The 19,317-nt window shown below is 40.9% G+C and overlaps 2 protein-coding genes across 3 annotated transcripts in view; both read left to right on the forward strand.

The window, feature by feature from the left end:
- Positions 1-19,317, forward strand: part of LHPP (phospholysine phosphohistidine inorganic pyrophosphate phosphatase) — a 136,764-nt gene that overhangs the window by 69,200 nt on the left and 48,247 nt on the right. The window lies entirely within an intron of this gene.
- Positions 16,541-18,960, forward strand: LOC148113128 (uncharacterized). Its single transcript, XM_087872351.1, has one exon. The coding sequence runs from the start codon at positions 16,776-16,778 to the stop codon at positions 18,486-18,488; it is 1,713 nt and encodes a 570-aa protein (XP_087728477.1). The 5' UTR covers positions 16,541-16,775; the 3' UTR covers positions 18,489-18,960.

Below are 19,317 nucleotides of genomic sequence, written 5' to 3' on the forward strand. Positions count from 1 at the left end.
AGTGAGATTTTGATGGTGTACTGAAAACACTGTGGGGGGGACTAGCAATTTTCTTTTTCTTTGTTCAGTGCTGCTGAAGGGATTCTTATTTCAGGAGTTACCATAGTTCAGGAGGTTGCCAATGACTGATGTTGATTTTTGCGCTCTCTTTTTGGTTGATTGAAAGTAATTTCTGGTTGGCTCATGGTATTCCCTGGCTTTTTAAAAAAATAGTCTTGAAGTCTAAACTATTTTTAAAAGTTTTGAAGTCACTTCATTTTGGAGTGAAGATAATGCAGATGAATTTCAGAATGGTGGGAGAGATTGGGAAATTTAGATAATACCTTGTGTAAATTTCCATTGCCTTTTGGAAAGGGACGTGATTGGGAGAGGATGGTCTAACTCAGGGGTTGAATTCTGGGAGTTGAAGTTCACAGGTCATGAAGAAACCACAGTCACCCACCACCCATTCTAACTCATAGATAGTACTAACCACAATTTGTTGAGTTTTAGACTTAAAAATGAAAAAAATGCACTTGAAAACAGTCATAGAAACTTGCAATTTCCTTGTAAATATCTCAGTGGTTAAGACACTGGGCTTTTCTGTTGTTAGTGGTTGGTGAGAATTAATTCCATTTTCTTTCATGTTGATTTATTATCATGGACACTTTATTATATTATGTTGCATTTATTTTTATTTGTATACTTAGTGTATTTTAATTATTTGAAGGGTAACTTGTAAACTGCCAAGAATTTCTCGATTGCAGCCTAGAGAAGTCTTAATGAATCCATTAGTTCTATTAGGATATTTCCAGTAATCTTTTTGCAGATTAATCATCTTTTTAAATGTTTGCACAGTGGTATAGAGACAAAACAGGTGAGGCAAGTGCCTTAGGGCTCACGAGCACAAAGGTCCCATCTGGTTCTCCCATACAGTCAACTCCTTGTTCAACAGTTTCAGTAAACTTGATACATAGGGTAGAGCAGTGATGGCTAATCTTTTTGCCATTGTGTGCCAGGAGCCGGGGGGGTTGGGTGCGTGCCCATACCCATAACTCCATGCTCCCTGCCCCCACGCATGCATGCATGACCCGTCCCCCGCTTCTCCCACTCCTGGCACGCGATGGCATGGTAGGCCCGTTTTTTTGCTCTCCCCAGCCTCCAGAGCCTTTCTAGGAGACTAGGGAGGGTAAAAACAGCCATCTCCAACCCCCGGAGGGGGCCGTTTTCGGGCCGTTTTCGGCCTCCGGAGGGCCTCACGGGGGAGGCCGTTTTTGCCCTCCCCAGACTCCTAGAAAGGCTCTGGAGGCTGAGGAATGCAAAAAATGCCCCCCCCGAGGTCCTCTGGAGGCAGGATACAGCCTGTTTCCTACTTCACGTGCTGGAGCTGAGCTCATGTGCCCACTGCGTGCCATAGGTTCGCCATCCCGGGGGTAGAGCATACCTTGAGTCTGTACAAAACTAGTTGACCACTAGATGGCAGCAAGTAGTATTTTCTATATCTCTCCATTGCCAAAGGAGCTATAGCATGGGAGTGGCACGGAGGTAGGAGGCCGCAAGTAAGGAGGAGCTGATACAAAACAACAAGTATATGAATTTCTGGTTTACAGATCCACTCTAGGTTAAGAACCGATTTATGGCTTCATAATTAGCCCCTGGAAAAGAGCAGGAACAGTCCCTTTTTTTCTTCCTCACCCCTGGCTATTCTATTATTTCTATCTCTAATTTCCTAGATGCCTGCCCTACCTGCAAAGAGAAGTATCTCTTGTAAAAGAAAAATACACTTTTTCTGATGTGTAAAAAAGCCAGAAAAATTTGGATTCAAATACATATGGTGATACAAAGAATGATAAAGACCGATATTCAAGTGAAAGCAGAACTTTTCTTACAGGGACTAATGGACAAAGAGTTAGAAAAGATTTATGGATGATTGTTCTTGTACATGGTAATGGCCACAAGATTACTACATGCACAGTTGAAGAGACTGGTGGAACCTGGGGGCAGATTTGAAAGAGAGATCTAGAATCCCTCGGGGTCACAAGTGGAGTAAGTCCAACACACACACACCCCGTGACCCTTATCCACTGACACTTATCTAGCTTCAAGCAGGTGATGTTAGTTGAAAAGATTCCTATGCATAGTTTTTAAGCAATAAATCTGTTTAATTGGACCTTCACTTAGACCCAGGCTTTCCCACTTCCCTCAAAGAACACAAAACAATATACATAGTACTCCTTCCTGTATTTTTTTCGCCCTGCAGCAGCAACCCTGTGAGGTTGAGGTGAGATAAAGTGGTAACTCCAAAGTCATCCTATGAGTTTCCATGGATGAGGCTGGACTTTAATTCAGGCTTTCCTGGTAGTAACACATAGTATATTTAACACATCTCAAAGTTTAGCATAAGATATCTATATCTATATATCAGTGGTGAAATGTAAAATTTGTTACTACCAGTTCTGTGGGCGTTTCTTGGTGGTAGTGGGGTAATATGACTGAGTGGGCGTGGCCAACTTTAAAAAAAAAAACTTTTAAAACCATTTTTTCTACAACCTCTTCGGCTAAAGAGGTTGTAGAAAAAATGCTTTTAAAAGCCTCTGATGATGCTTTTAAAAATTAAAAAAAAGCCTCTGATGATTGCACGGCTCAGCTGGGCAAGGAGGGGGGGCAGGGATTTTTGCTACCAGTTCTCCAAACCACCTGTCTCCAACGCTATCAGATCGGGTGATCCGGTCCGAACCAGGAGCATTTCACCCCTGCTATATATCTATATATATGTAGATTTAAATAGATCTCTATATATGTGTATGTGTGTGCACATGTGCACACACATACACATAATGTTTCACCACAAATGTGTTTTTACTGTTACTGTTAACTATATTCCAAAGCTAGTTTTAAACTACTTTCCTCTTTAAGTAAATAAATTTTAATATTTTTCTCTAGAAACACATGCACTAACCCATTTTTGGTCATTAATTCAAAATTGAATTTGTCTTTCTGAGGTTGGGCTTTGATTTGGAATTTGCAGCAGTTAGCCCTGGAGAAGTAAGACTGGTGCCTTATGAAAGCAAAAATAAGTTAAACCTGAAAATATTTTTGCAAAGTATTTTCTTAGGCATTCGCAGGAGACTTGGGTTTGTCTGCCAAACGTGATTCCAAAAGAAACCTGAAAGAGATGTCAAATTGTGATCTGTCTTTTGTTCACTTCTTCCTTCAGGAAGGAAATGTTATAAATATAACAGAACATTGGCTCCATTTTCATAAACTGGATAAATTATTCAAATACATACTTTGGCTAGAACCATATTTTAAAGTTTTTCTTTTAACTTAATAGTTCCTTGTGCATCACTTCTCAAAGTCTTCATTAAATCATAACATTCAAAAGTCTATATATTGAACTGAAATGTGACAGCAACAATCTAGACTAATCATTTGTAAGAATACATGTTATTACCTTGATTATGGGTTGAAATATCAGTAAGAAAACATTATAAAGTGTCAAAAGTTATTCAGCGAAAGCCTTTCTTTGAATACATATGCTACATCACCATATATGAATTATTTTGCAGGAGTCTATAATGGATTAATTGTTACTAGGCTTTAGGACAGTGATAGCATACTAGGGTCATTTTTAGTTGTTCCAAACAATGGAATCTATTTTGGGGATATATGTGCACACAGTAACAGAGTAGATGGGTTTGTATTTGTTTCATTGATCACATAAGTAGAAAATTTAAGATTAGGGCAGGGGTGGGCAAATATGGCCCCTTTATGACCTGTGGACTTCAACTCCCAGAATTCCTGAGCCAGCTTGGCTGTCTCAGGAATTCTGGGAGTTGAAGTCCACAGGTTGTAAAAGGGCCACAGTTGCCCACCCCTGGATTAGGGCTAATGTGTAGCATCAGAAAAACTAACACCATTATTGGGAATTGTTATGTTTAATAGAAATCTATTGTCCTCCATCTAAGATACTATGTACAGCAGGACTGTCCAACCTTGGCAACTTTAAGACTTGTGGACTTTAACTCACAGAATTGATGCTGGCTAAGGAATTCTGGGAGTTGAAGTCCAGAAGTCTTAAAGTTGCCAAGATTGTAGTCCCCTGATGTACCGTTTTCATAATCATGTTCTCAGAGATAGATTGTTGGATGTTAGCGACTTTGCCCTATGTCTAACTTATTTCATAGGGTCCTTTGTGCTCTCTGAGTTTGGTTGCTTTCTTGCAGATGTTTCATTATCCAACTGGGTAACATCATCAGTGCACAGATGGTTGGGTAATGAAACGTCTTTAAGAAAACAACCAAGCTCAGAGCGCCTCAAGGTCTCCATAATTCAACCCTGAGCTGCAAATATTTTTTTCTTCTATTGCTAACTTGTTAATAAATGTGTTTACCCTTTATAACTGTATTTAATCCATTTAAATTTATTTAAGGGCAATTGTTTATTAAAACTAATTAAACATAATTAAATGGGAAACTGACATGTCACGTTCAGCATCACTTGCATTATTTTCTACAAGAGTGCTTATTAACATGTGATCAGTTCCATAGATCTTAGAAAAAAGAAATGGTGTTACAAAGAAAAGCTAAGATTGTAGGGAGAGTTCATAAGGATAGGGGATTAGATAGCCCAGAACAATCTTATCTATTTGTTTTCTGATAAATAGGTATCCTGAGACTGATTAGACTAGAGCAATGATATGAATGCTCATACTTCATAGATACTCATCTCTCCTGAAAGGTATCTTTGCTGTACAAATGGGAAATATTCAGGAAATGGCAGCAAGATAATAAAGATGGTAAAGCACAATATTTATAAAAAGCATTCAGCATTTTAAAATGGAAAAAAAAGCTGCATAGGAGGAATATAATAGGTACAAATGCTATTATTTATATTTTGGGGGAAGTACATCTTTTCACTTTTATCAGGAAACAGTTTTTCCCCATTAAATTGATTAGCTCTAGGATAAATAAAAGGAAACAACATGTCATAGAGTACATAAACTGAAAGAATTTCGAGTACACTATAAGCTGAAAGAATTTCTTATTGCATTCCTTGGCAACGATGATAGCTACTAGTTTATATAACTTTAAAAAGGGATTAGACAAATTTATTGAGGATTACAGATATGAAATACAATTTCAGAGTTATGATGGACCAGTTTTTTAAAAAGTCTAAGCTATTTATTTTCTGAAAAAAAGATTGCTCTTAAATTAAAATTATTCTTTTATTATGATAACATTTTATAAACATGGAGTTGGCAGTATTTAACCATCGATTGATCAAATCTGAAACAGTTGACATGTAGAAGGGAACAATACTTGCTATTTCCCTTAAGGGCAGATGGCTTTTACAGACCTGTTCATAGCACGGAGAATTGTATTATACCAATAGTTCATTCATGTTAAAATACTTTCTGCTTTAATTGCTCTTGTGTCAAAGGATTTGTTTTTAATCATTATACAAGATAATGCTTCAAGACTGTCTTTAGTTTAATTGATCCCCCCAAAAAAGTTAAAAATTTGTTTCCTCCTGGGGAAACTGTACATGTAAAATACTTGAAAATGCACCTAACATTATGAACTGCGCTATTTTAGGCATACTATATCTGGGCTGGAAAAGTCAAGACAATCATTACATATTAGCCAGGTCTTGAGAGTAATTTGGGACTTTTTATTACCATCCAGTGGTAATCCAGATTTTTCCAGGCTAGTTCTAGTACCATATAAAAACCCTCTATTTCATATAGGGTTTTACTATCAAATATAAAAAGGTAAAAGTGTTGAACTTATTTATTTATTTAAAACATATATAGATTTCTTTGTATATTTATAAATGTCTAACAGGTAACACCCAGGGTGGGTTCTACTTACCTTTACTAGCAGTTCGCGCGCGAGCTTCTGCACATGCTCAGATCACCTATGACCGTGATGGCAAACCTATGGCACGCATGCCACAGGTGGCACGCATAGCCATATCAGTGGGCACTCCAGCTCAGCTCTGGCGTGCATGCGCGCGCCGACCAACTGATTTTTGGGCCTCCTCGGCCCACCAGAAGTAGGGAAACAAGCTGTTTCCTGCCTCCGGAGGGCCTGGGGGGGTGGGGAAGGCCTGTTTTTCTTTCTCACCTGACTCCAGATCCTCTCTATGCATCTGGGGAGGGCGAAAACAGCCTTTCCCACTCCCTCGGAGGCCCTCCAGAGGCCTGAAATGGCCCATTTCCCAATCCCCGGTGGGACAGGAAGTGACATTTTTTGCTGTCCCCAGCTTCCAGAGACTCCTAGAGAAGCTGGCCACGCCCACCGAGGTCAAATACAACCCTGATGTGGCCCTCAATGAAATCATATTATACTGTATAACATATTTGTACAACAGTTGTGGTACTAGTGTCCCATTGGAATAAGACCAGATGTTTTGAAGATAAAAATATTGAGAAGCTTATTATGTTTCAGTCCCAAAGCAGCTAAATAACTATCGGATATCTTTGTTGTTATAAAAACCAGCCTAAAATATGGTCCTGCAAGAGGACCATGATTTTGAAAGAATGAGATTCAGTGAATCAAAAAGAAAAATATGATTGGATTCAAAGGGTTCATCCCACTAGAATGAATTCCATTCATCTAGTTTCTGTATTCAGTGCTTTTTTCAGGAGGCGACTGGACTTAGTTTTTTTTCCTTTTGAAGACGTTACACTTCTCATCCAAAAGGCTTCCTCAGATCTTACAGGATAGTGGAGAAAGGAAGGATTTATATTCCTTGCAGACATCTGGTAATTTGCATCCTTTTAGAGGGTCATTGACTGTCTATGTTTTCAGGGTCACCTGAGTAGTGCTCCTAGTTCGTGTAGTCTGCAATTTTTTCCTCTGGAAATCCATTCCTCTCCTACACCATTCATAGGGTGTTCATCCCAAATTATATAGCTAAACGTCTGTAGAGATTCTCAGTCATCCAGGTCATGGTTGTCCCAAAGGTGCTTTTTCAGGAGGACTTTCTTGTGTTTTTCCTCCACAGTTTTTTTTCCCCAGTCCAGTTGCCTCCTGAAAAAGCACCTTTGGGACAACCATGACCTGGATGACTGAGAATCTCTACAGACAATTTGTAGTTTACATGGCAGAGACAGCAAATACATGTTCTATCTTGAGCAATATCAAATTACTATGTAGGTATTGTCATTATATATGTATTCTGGATCATGTACAGCTGTATACTCTATAGGAGTTCTTGGGAATTCTACTCTGCTAGTTGTTGCTGACTATAGGGCACGGTGCTCATCTCCGTTTAAGGCCATTGAACCAGTGCTATCCAAAGACATTTCCATGTTCATGAGGCCAGCATCACATCACAAAACACTATTACCTTCCCACCGAAGTGGTACCTGTTTATCTACTAGCATTTGCATGCTTTCGAACTGCTAGGTTGGCAGGAGCTGGGGTGATAATGGGAGCTCACCCCATTGTGTAGCATGCGAGTCTCAAACCTGGGCTGCTGGCTTTCCAGCTATTAAGCCCAGCATCTTAACCACTGAGCCATCACGCTGCGCATACATAGTTCGTAAAAATATTTTTTTATGTGAGCAAAGAACAATGTGATAAAATGTTGATGACTGCATTTCATAGATCTTGAATCAGGCCAAGGAATCTTGCTGAACCTCAGAATGTTAAGGGGGGAGTTTGTCTGTGTCACTAACATTTCACTTGTGACTTTACAAAGCAGATGGCTGATATGAACATGCTAATGTGCCAGTCCCATCTGTTTTATCCGGTTATAACTCTGGCGGTAATAAGCTTCAACCAAACAGTTTCTAGGCAGCAAAATGTAAAGAGGCAATTCACTTTCTAATTCAGGTGTTTTATCCTTTTTACTAAACATGTGTTCCACATCATGTGCTTTCAATGCAAATATAGCTCAAGGGCTTCCAAACAAAGCTATCAGACTAAATTGGCTACATGTTAAATATTCATGCCTTGCCTTTGTAAGAAGGGAACTCTTTCTCTCGCCACACAGAGTACCATTCAGTCCAATAGCACTAATTTTCTTAAAGATTTTAGTTTAGAAAGCTGGTGTTTGGCACATCTTGCCTTACATATCCATGGAGTTACTTTGGTGGAACTTATTTAGAGATGAATATTTTAGTCACATCTATTATAGTCCTGCCCCCTAAATCTACTCTTATTTTCCTGTACACTGAACATATGTTAGCATAAAATGCAGATACATGCATTTTCCCTAAAATAATGTATGCTTTTTAAAGTTGTGCCTCTTACTTGGAACTGAATTGCAAAAATTGGGAAAAGTGCAAAAATGGAGGAATGCCTGTCTTAATGATTGCAAATCATATCCATTTGACATAAAATGATGACCAAGCAGTTCTGAAAATCTCTTGTCTTACCAGGTGGAGTTAAGCAGATGTGTAAAGGTGAAATAATTAGAGGAAGGGATGCATAGCCTGCTCCTGTTGTTTTTTTATGTGTGACTTGACTACCTTCAGACTATAGCAAAGAGCAGTAAATAGTGAAAAGACTTAGCAAATATAGTGGTTTCCATAGATGTTAAGAGGCATTATGGAGAATGCTGCAGAATGGATGCAATGAGGCTATAAATGAGTATTGAAATTTATGTTCTACTCTATTGTGTATTTTTGAATTCTTATCATTAGAAGCTTTCGACTTAGAAGATAGCATTATTATTAAATAATAATTAAATGCTATTATATGTTGTTTGATCCTTCTATTCTGAATTTAAAATTTTGATTTTATGATATAACTAAGTTTTATTTGTTTTGAAATGGGGTTTTAGTTTTTCTTCTGTATAATGGTGTTATGAAAAAAGGATTAAGTTTTTATTACAAATAGTAACTGAACTGGTCTATAAAAGCAGTTGCTATTATATCTTGAAACTATCACTCCAAAAATCTCAAAATTTTCCTTCTTTCAACAAAATTACTCCTGTTATTTGTATTTTGAGTTATTATATGGGAATTTGACTTCACCAATTTATGTTTCATTAACTTCAAAACTAATTCTTTTCTTTCTTCAAAAATTGCAATAGCAATTAGATGTATATACTGCCCCATAGTGCTTTACAGCACTCTTTGGGTGGTTTACAATGTCAGCATATTACTCCCAACAATCTGGGTTTTCATTTACCAAACTGAGAAGAATGGAAGGCAGAGTCAACCTTGAGCAGGTCAGGGTTGAATTCCTGGCTGTGGGCAGAATTAGCCTGCAATACTGCATTCTAACCACTGCGCCACCGGGGCTTCATGATGTGAATGCCCTCTTAGCATTTGTTAGGTGTAGAAAAGGCAGCTATACTTAGGCAGAAAATTGCACCTCCTCTTCTTTTTTAGAAAAATTAAAATCCTATCACCATACTTGCCCTCTGGAAGAGTATTTCCCTTGAGATCCATCTTGTCCCAATCCTGCAATCCTTTTTGAAGGCCTTAAAAATCTTGCTCCCCTAGCAGGAGTCAACTGAGATGGTTTCTAAATGTAAAATGGTATTTTACATTTAAGTTTTTATCTTTTCCTAGTATGGAGTCTCTTTTACTGTTTTAATATTACTTCAATAATCTATATTTATTCAGTTCTTTGCACGCCTGCTGCTTGAATCAATTGGGCAGCCCCATAAATTGATTTAAATGAACATATAATTAAATAAATTGTGGAAAGGAATATATATGTTTGTCATTAATTAGCTACAGTAGCATCCATTGTTAATTCCAGGTTTTCTTTATTTGTGTCAGAAGCACCTACAAACTATAGACATATAATGTTCAACACTGAACATTCAACACTGAACAATCAGGCATAAAATAGGTCACAAAAATATAGCATGTTTAAAAGTATATAAAATAAATAGGATTAAAATTAAATAACATTTGCCCAATATCAGGGCATGTTAGTAGCATTTTCTCTTGCCAGCATGAGGTCTTCATCCATGTACGCTGAATGACATAGTATGCAACATAGCATATGTGAGATGGAGTGTCCCAAAAGCACCAAAGGTGCTTTTTCAAGAGGCATCTAAATCTAAAGATTCAGAAGTGAAGAAGCTTCTTGGATGAGAAGCGAAACATCTTTAAGGAAAAAAAAAAGTCCAGTTGCCTCTTGAAAAAGTACCTTTGGGACAGCCATGACCTGGATGATTGAGAATTTCCATAGACATGTGAGATGGATTGTTTTTATCCCCAGTTACACACATTCATTCCAGGTAATATTCCTGTAACATTTTCATATGAGAATATTTCCATTTAAGATTTATCAATATTATTCTCTTTAAATAACTTTAAAACAATTTTTGGGGAAAATCACAATTATTTGTAATTCTAACTGTGGAAGGAACTGGGCTGTTTTAGAAATGTGTTCTTGTAGGAATTTCTAGAGTTCACAAGTACAAAATATTTCCTTCTCCTTCTCAGAATGGCATTTCAGGAAGTTAATAGAATTCTTTTTATCTCTCATAATATTCTGAAGTGCTGTCTTGAACAACTTTGTTGAAAATAGCTCAGTACTTAAACTTTGACAGACTTTGACTAAGTCTTCATCTAGAGTTGTATGGGAATTTGTATACATTTATTGGACAAAAAGATAAATGAATTGTAAATGCTTGCTGAAATGTTACACTTTCCCATAATTTTCCAATTGTGTTTCAAAAAAAGAAAAGTAAACAAAAAAAGATTTTGAGAAAGGAAAACACAGATAAAACTGTGTTTTAGTATTAAAGTTGTTTATGGAATGTATGCACAACAGTTATGTACTGTATGTATTTATAAATATTTAATCCTCTTTTCAGGGTTAAAAAAACAAACCCTCCAACTAGGAAAGATGCCCTAAAAACTTTTGAGAAGTGTTCTCTTTTTTTCACAGCAGAATACATAAATAAGCCCAGTCTGCTCAATAAAATAAAGAAAGAAAAAAAGAAAAATGGCAAAATCCCCATTCTTAAGCTATTTTTTTTTTATTCTCATCAGAGCAGCTACAGAAAGTTGAAACCTATCTGTTTAAAATGTTTATGTTTCTCTTCCATTAGTTACAACCATAGAAGTGAGACCAGAAAAGGTGAGCACAGTTTGAATACCTGCAAATCTCATTGAGACCTGTACCTTCCATGTTTTCATCTTACAAACCCAAACAAAATTATTTACACAGATGTTCTTTCAGAGCATATCAATCAGTCTCTTGTGAAATACGCAGTGCTTGGTTTCCAAATATCTACGGTCATCACAACTGTTTCAGGATGTCTGTTTTCTGTCTTATTACCTTTCTTTTTCCAAAGTTTCTTTGAAGATACAACTTTGTGATAGCTGACTTGTGGCTCATATGTTGTATCCTCCATCTGCTCTATTTCCTCAAAGGAATTCTTTTTATAAGTCTTTTTTTTTCTTTATAAGAACATAAAATAAAATAAAATTCATCATTACAGTCACAGATCAGGATATATGAACATCCAATAACAGTCAAGTCGTTGTCATTTTCTCTGGAGGAATCATAAATATTCATTCTTAGAAATACTATTTTAAAATGTTCAGGTTTTTTTTAAACAAACATATTGTGTCTCTGGGTTTTAAAAGTGACACAATTCCTTTAGAGATGGAGTGTATAACAAAATATGCATTGAGAATTTTGGCAAAAATATCCACAAGAGCTTTGAACAATAAGCTGTTAGTAGCTGTGAAGTGGCTATATTTTATCTCCAGTAGAGAAGAGAGTTATTTTCTTTTGTCTGAGAACTGCTTCTCTTTTGCTGTTGTTTATATTTGGTACAGTAGACCTTCGCTATTGTAGCAGCTGCACTTTGGATACCGTACCCTCTCAGATTTATTTGGTCCCAACCCTGCTAGCATTTCAGAAATCCTTGAAGACCTGGATGTTTCCCCAAGTATGAGGCCTACAGGATGGATGAGCCCATCGTGTAATTTTGTTAGCATGACTGAGGTTATGTGTCTGACTTAATTTCCCTCAAGTGCTGCTGTGTTGTTATTGTATTATTGCTGTTTATTCATTAGTTTCATTTTGTTGGCTTTTATGTTTGCTGCCAAGACTTGCAATTGCACAGTCACTGATACCATATAACAATATAACAAATAAATAAATAGCAAAGTATATCTTACACAAAAGAAAAAGGAGAAATATTAAAAGCCTGAATAGGACAAATGTCCACAAATGTCAATCCTTGGAAGTAGGCCAGAACAATGATCATATTCCATAGGGATTATTAAAACTCTACAGTATTGATGCAGGGTATAATAATAGACTCTTGAAAGGCTGATCTTGTTTTTCACTCCTCATCTTATATGAAATTCGACAAAGGCAGGCAGTTCCTCCCTCCTTTCCTCCCTTCTGCTGGGTTTGCCCAATGGCTAGTTAACTACTTCTTTAAGGACATCTCTGTATTCATGTACAACAAATTAAGTACTGTAACCAAGATTATTTCTACTAAGGAACAAGATTGCAGTAAAAGCACAGGTAATTATCAGGTTACAACCAATGGTTCAGCAACTGTTCAAAATTACAATGGCACAGAATGAGTGGTAGTTATAACCAATCCTTGACGTTCTGGCCATTGCAACACTCCTCCAGTCATGTGATCAAAATCTGCGCACTTGGGGAGTGGCCTGCATTTATGACCTGTCACAGAATCCCATGGTCACATTCTGCTGAAAGGAGTTGAAGCACGAATCTCTATGCTTCAATTCCTTTCTTGCCTATCTCCCTCATCTTTGCCTTTTAAATTGCCCTGCACTTCACCTCCAACCTCTTCTACCTTCCCATGTCCATCTGACCTTGCCTTCTTCCTCCTGATGCTGGCAGGCCAGGTCTTCAGGAACGCATTGGAAACTGCTAGCCCTTCACAGGGATTTGCAGGAGGAAGTCTGGGCCAATTGAGTAGAGGACCTGCAGTAGGCTCTGTTGGCACTGGGTTTGCTCCCAACCCTTGCTGTCCACAGGCCAGTTCACCATAGTACTTCCAACATGAACTGCAGAGTGTGCTGTACCTCCAGGATTCCTCTCATCCTTGTGCACCTCCCACATAGCTGCTACTTTCACCCAGAAGCTGCATTGCTTGTCCCAGAGACATAGTTCACTGTGCCACGCTGTCCTTCTGTGTTCTTATAAGCTCTGCAGATTAATATACTGCTCCTCGTCCCAGCAGTGGAAGATGAGCTTCTCTGCCCTGTCTCCTCCAACTACCTCTTTCCCAGTAGGGTTTAGCAAACTGCTTTCAGCAGACAAAGTTATGCCATCCTGCCACCCTTCCTCTACATGTCCCAGGACTACACCCTCACACAGTACCCAGATCACCATGGCAGAAGCAGGAGAAAGTAGACAGTGAAGATCAGCTGCCGGTAGCAGTAAGGCAGAGGGAGACAGAGATATGTGGTAGATTGCAGGACAAGCCAAAAGGGCAGCTGTGATGAGGGAGATGGGCAAGTCAGAGAGTTAAAGTGAAGGGGAGCTCAGCAAGGCAAGAGAAGCATGAAGTCCTTGGTAATAACAATGCAGTCTTGATTTAACCATAATTTAGACTGCTGGGACTACTGTCACTAAGAGGCATAGTTGTATGATTTTTGCTTAATGATTGCTTCCCTTAGTGATAGAAATTCCAGTCCTAATTAGGATTGTAACTCAAGGACTACTTGTACATCTAATTATGTGAAGGTTGCCTTTCAGTTCCCACTGTGACTGCTGTTCTTATTCTCAGAAGAAAATCTAATAGCGTAGGTGGCCTCACTTACCATAACACTTAAGTGTTCTGCAATTTCTTTACCTTATGCATCTATTACCTCAACTTTCCTCTCTCTCTCTTAAAACCAGTTTTAAACAAAGCTTTTCAACAAAAGCTTCTAGAAGTACCATCTGTTTAAAAAAAACAACAACAGCAAGGCACACAGGATCAGACTGCAGATTTCCAGGAGATAGTGAAAAAGGCACAGAATCTTTCAAAAATACATTTAGTTTTGCTTTAATACTTATTTATTGCTAACTGAAGCTCTTGATTCCACAAATCAATTTTAGATGGCTAGCACTTAAAGCTATGAGCATACCCATCCACTTTATGTGCATATTGAAGTTTTTGCATCTTGATAAAGAAAAAACAATCAGAAGGGAATATGGGACCACTTGGTGATTCACAAGTAAGAAAGGAGTTGCATATTGTCACCTTGTGCATTTATTTATTCTATTTTTATCCTGTCACAAGAATGGACTTGCAGAGCATTATCATTAGAAATTTATTAATTTATTTGCTTGCTAGCTTACTTTGATTTACATTATTGTACATGGGAGTTGCTTCTTTGAAATGGACAGCCATCTAAATAAGGTGATAGATAGATGGATGGATGGATAGATGGATGATGGGATGGAGAGATGATGGGATGGAGGTATGGATGGGAAGGGGGGGAGGGAAGGAGAGAGATTCAGTAATTAAAATTGCTGAAGAAAAGATTAACAATCTCTGATATGGTAATAATGGCACTTCAGTGGCTGGAAGTAAGAAGGATTTAGGGAATCTCTTGAGGAAAGTGAAGTACAAGGGTAACAGTCATTCCGATTCTTAATATTTTTTTTAAAAAAAGATGTCAGCTACTAGTGGTAACTGAATGCAAATAGACGAAGAGGTAATGGAAATAGTAACAGACTTTATGTTCCTAGGCTCAAAACTCCACAGGGATGTTGCCTGTAATTTTGACATAAATAGACATCTACTTCTCTGGGGACAAGCTTGTAGCAAATCTCAACAAAACACTAAAGTACAGAAATATCAAGCTTCAGGAAAGGCACGAATAGGGAAGGCAATGGTGTTCCCAGTCATAATGTAAATGCTGTTTCACTGGAAAAGATGCTCAGAGAAAAATCAGTGTTTTTCAACTATAGTGCTGAAAAGAAATGTATTTAGAATACCTTGGACAGCAAAAAGAAGAAATCATTCAGTAATAGTTGTTGTAAAATCAGAGAGTTCTCTGGAAATGCTAATAGCTAAGTACTAAGTGTTAAATATAAGATTTAATAATGGCTGTTACAATGGGGAATCAATTGGAGAAGATACTAATGCTTGAAAAAAACCAAAGGTAATAGATAAGATAAGCCTCACTGATTTCATGAGCTTTAGCTTACAATTGAGTTCAAAAGAGGGAGCTATTGGCAAACTTGTCCATCAAGTGTCAAAAGTGACTGAACGAAAAGAACAATTTAAAAGAGAAAGGAACAGTTTCCTCCCTTTTCCTAATGAAATCCAGGCCAATTATTTCTTTCTTGTAGCAGTACTCCCTTATAACCCAGACTTTCTTTGTTTAATTTCTTAAATCTGCATCCAAGACAACAAAATTAGGAAATTCCAAAATTATGTTCAGTTGACAAAAAGCAAAGCTTTATTGTCTTTGGAGAAATGCTATCTTTACTTGAAAAGAACTAGAACAGATGTTTGTTAACTGGACAATGCTTGGAAGAGAAGAATTATCAGGTCTGCGGTTTCAAAAATTGCTTTGAATTCCAAGGAGGAAAGTATTGAAGAAAGCAAGCAAAGGGATCAAGTGGAGGAAGCAGCTGTGCAGATGGAGAAAAAGCAGCACCAGAGATAAAAATCAATCCCCATCTACCCATAGCCCACCATTTTGTATGAACTACACAAAGCACCATTGCGAGTTGTATAAAAACATAAATTATGATGCGCTAAATATTATACTCCACTAAGCATCTCCAGTCATAAATTGTGATAGAATCCCTTATGCATTCATACTTTGTGAAATTATCTACTATTCAAAAATTGTCAACCACATTTTTAATCTTAAACCATCCGTGTTATGACTTCTCTTTGTGGAAAATTATGTCTTCTAATCTCACTCTAAATGCAGCTAATCCAATAAAGAAGAGGTGTCAAACTCATGGCTCACGGGCCAGATGCGTCACATGCTGGCCATGCCCACCCCTGGTTTAGCGAAGGAAAAAGTTGTGATTTGGCACGTGGCGACATGTCATTGCAAGTTTGACACCCCTGCAATAAAGCAATACAAACTTCTAGGGAAGCGATTGTGACAGCGGTCAGGAGAGGGTTAACTACCCTAATCTGGCAGGGATCGAGTCAGGAAGTTAAGCTCCTCCTCCTGCTGCTCCCTCCAGCTTTCTGACTCGATCTGTGCCGGATCGGATGCACTTAGCCACTTCTCCTGATCGAGTTCTTCTGTTGAAGGAAAATTAGAAATCTTATCTGTTAAAGAGAGTTAGAGATCTTGAGGTGCAGCCAGCAGGAGAGGCTTTGATCTTCTCCTGCTGGGATCGTTAGCAGTCGTTTGGATTGAGGCTGTTGTCACGCCTCTCTCTTCTCCGGCGAGTACGGCTCACGCTCAAATCCGCCGAGGGGAACCTCCTGCAGGTCCCTGGCTGCTCGGCGGCTGAGAATCAATCAGAGGCTTGGATTCCGGCGAGCGGGGCTTTTCTCCGCTCCCGAAGGCACCTCGCAGCAGATTAATTCCTCTGCTGCTTTTCCAGCCGCCCCCCCCTGTCAATTAGCAGCCTCTCTCTCTCTCTCTCTCCCTCGCCTGTTCCAGCCGTGCCGCCTGAGAGACCCGTCTGCGCGCTCTGCGCTGGGGTGATTGACAGCTCCAGATCGAACTTTTTTCCTGGGGCTACGATTGCGGTACTGTACCTGGGCTGACTGGCTTGATTGGGATTTAACGTGGGAGGCCTTTTCCCCTATATTATTGGAGACTAACTGGCGAGGCTTCAGCCGCCATTTGAGCGCCCCTTCTGCCGCCATTTTATTTTGCCTCGTGGCTACTTGAGGCCTTCTTTTCCAAAATGGCCTCTCGTAATTCTAAGACTTCCAAACGCCAGGCCTCTGAGGATCCTGAAGCCGGGCCCTCATCGGCTGCTCCTTCAAAGAAGGCCAAAAAGACTCACTCCTCCAGGGAGGATAAGAAAGCTGCTGATAAGGCCAAGGAAGAATTACGCTTACACCAGGCGATTGAGCGTTCCATCCAGAAGGCCATGAGGGAAGCCTCCATCAGGGATGCCCCGGCTCTGCCTGGTTCTGTGCCACCTCAACCACCCCAGGCCCCTCCACCTCCTCAGGCTCCTCCACCCGAAACCTCTGGAGAGCCATCTCAGGCCTTGCAGCCCCTATCCCCGGATGGGGACCACTCTCTTCCTCCTTTACAAGAGGACGTTTGCGAGGCCCTTTTTGGGCTGCAATCTGCATCACCTCCAACGCAAGGGCAAGCAGCTGCCTCTTCTACCCCCAAGGAGGCTCCAGGACCCGTGGGAGGTATTATGCCTGCTGGCTTTAACATGACGCCAGAATTTCTTAATTTCTTTCAGGCTGCTATACAAAAAGGGGTACAAGCTGAGCTTCAGCGCAGAACCTCTTCCTGGGTGGCGGATTCTGACTATTCTAGGGCTGACCTAGGGGGCTCTCTCTTAGAGGAGGCCTATGCTTCAGCGGGGGCCCAGGTCTCTGGGGCTCCTTCTGTGCACCCATCTGTAGCTGAGGAGGATGGTAGAGACAGGGATCTGTCTGAGGATGACGACTTAGCACCTGATCAACCGTCCTTTATTGGACTTTTTAAGCCTCATCTTTTCAGGTCATTATTGCACAAGGCCAAATTGACCACCCGCCTGGGGAACACTCCGGTTCCTTCCTCTTCAGGGGACGACACAGGGGCTCCCTTGCCCCTCTTTGAGGTCCCAGAAATAGAAACTGAAGAAATACCAGGGCCAAGACTATTTAAAGACGTATTAAAGAAGCAATGGACAGCTCCTTCATCGGGACCTAATCCCAATCAGCTGGACCGGCGCTTTTACAATCTGGCCCCGGATTTGTCATCACTGCTGCAGATCCCCACAGTTGATCCTCCGGTGGCGGCTCTTACGGCCCAAGCTAACGTTACCGGCCCTCCCGAGGACAACCTCCGTCCGGAGGATAAAAGGCTAGAGCAGTCCCTGGTGAAATCCCATCAGGCCTCGGCCTGGGCAGCTAAATCTGCCATGGCTTCATCCTTTTTTAATAGGGCATCTATCCTATGGATCCGACAATTGCAGGATAGGCTTCCAGTGTCGGATACCAGGTCCCACCAGGATCTGAATAAGATCTTGGCTGCTCTAGAATTCTCCGCTGACGCGACGCTCAATGCGTCTCGCTTTGCGGCAAAATCAATTGGTGCCTCGGTTACCTCCCGGCGCCTTTTCTGGCTTCGCAATTGGCAAGCGGATGCCAGATCGAAGTGGCGTCTCGCCTCGTCCCCCTTTGAGGGCCCTTCTCTCTTCGGGGCCCCATTGGAACCTCTCCTGATAGAAACAAGGGACAAGAAACGTATCCTTCCTAGTGTCTCTAGAAGGTCCGAGTTCCGGCGTTCCTTTCGCCCCTTTGACAACTCCTTCCCAGGGGGGCAGTCTCTTAGAGCATTCCCCCCTCGATCCCGGCCTCCTGATCGCCAGGGATTCCAGCCCCAGAGGGGATTCTCCAGACGCCATCCCCGTGGGGGCCGCGGTCGGCCCTTCCGCAGGTCCCGTTAGCTGCTCGTCCGGTCCTCCCATTGGGGGCCGCCTGGCTCTCTTTGCCAGCCAATGGGAGGCTTCTTCTTCGGACACTTGGGTCCGGGAGACGGTTAGGTGGGGCCTCTCCCTGGAATTTCTCTCCACTCCCCCCGACAGGTTTCTCCGATGTCCCCTTTCCCGGGATCGGCGGAAACGGCTCCTTCTGGCCTCGGCCGTCAAACACCTCCTTGATATTCGGGCCATTGAGCCGGTGCCACAGGAGCAGCACGGACAAGGTTTTTACTCCCGCCTGTTCGTCGTTCAGAAATCCTCGGGGGGCTGGAGAGCCATTCTGGACCTCAAGTCTTTGAACCGCTGGGTCCTCTACCGGCGGTTCAAGATGCAGTCCCTCTCTTCCATCCTGGACGGCATTAGGGTAGGGGACTTCCTCACGTCCGTCGACCTGACGGAAGCCTATCTACATGTCCCCATTCATCCGGCGTATGTCAAATTTCTCCGGTTTTGTCATGCTGGTCACCATTACCAGTACCGTGCCCTTCCATTCAGCCTCTCCTCGGCCCCCCGGGTCTTTACTAAATTAATGGCCGCTCTTGCGGCATACCTTCGAGCTCGACCAATTTGGATCCAGTGTTATCTAGACGACCTTCTCATCCTCTCGAGCTCGGAGGTGCGGGCACGTCAGGATCTGGACGCCACCCTCCAGGTCCTGGAGGCTCACGGTTTCTCCATCAATTGGGCCAAGAGCCACCTGGTACCTACGACCCGCATCCAACACCTTGGGACTGTCATTGATATGGTCGAGAGCAGGGTCTATCTTTCCGAGGAACGGCTGTCCAGTCTGCGGTCT

This window comes from Pantherophis guttatus, chromosome 6, assembly GCF_059756535.1.
Source record: "Pantherophis guttatus breed Tessera chromosome 6, ASM5975653v1, whole genome shotgun sequence".
Taxonomy (NCBI): domain Eukaryota; kingdom Metazoa; phylum Chordata; class Lepidosauria; order Squamata; family Colubridae; genus Pantherophis; species Pantherophis guttatus.

Excerpts from the sequence above, each read along its gene's own strand:
- LOC148113128 (XM_087872351.1), top strand. The coding sequence starts at position 16,776 with ATGGCCTCTCGTAATTCTAAGACTTCCAAACGCCAGGCCTCTGAGGAT.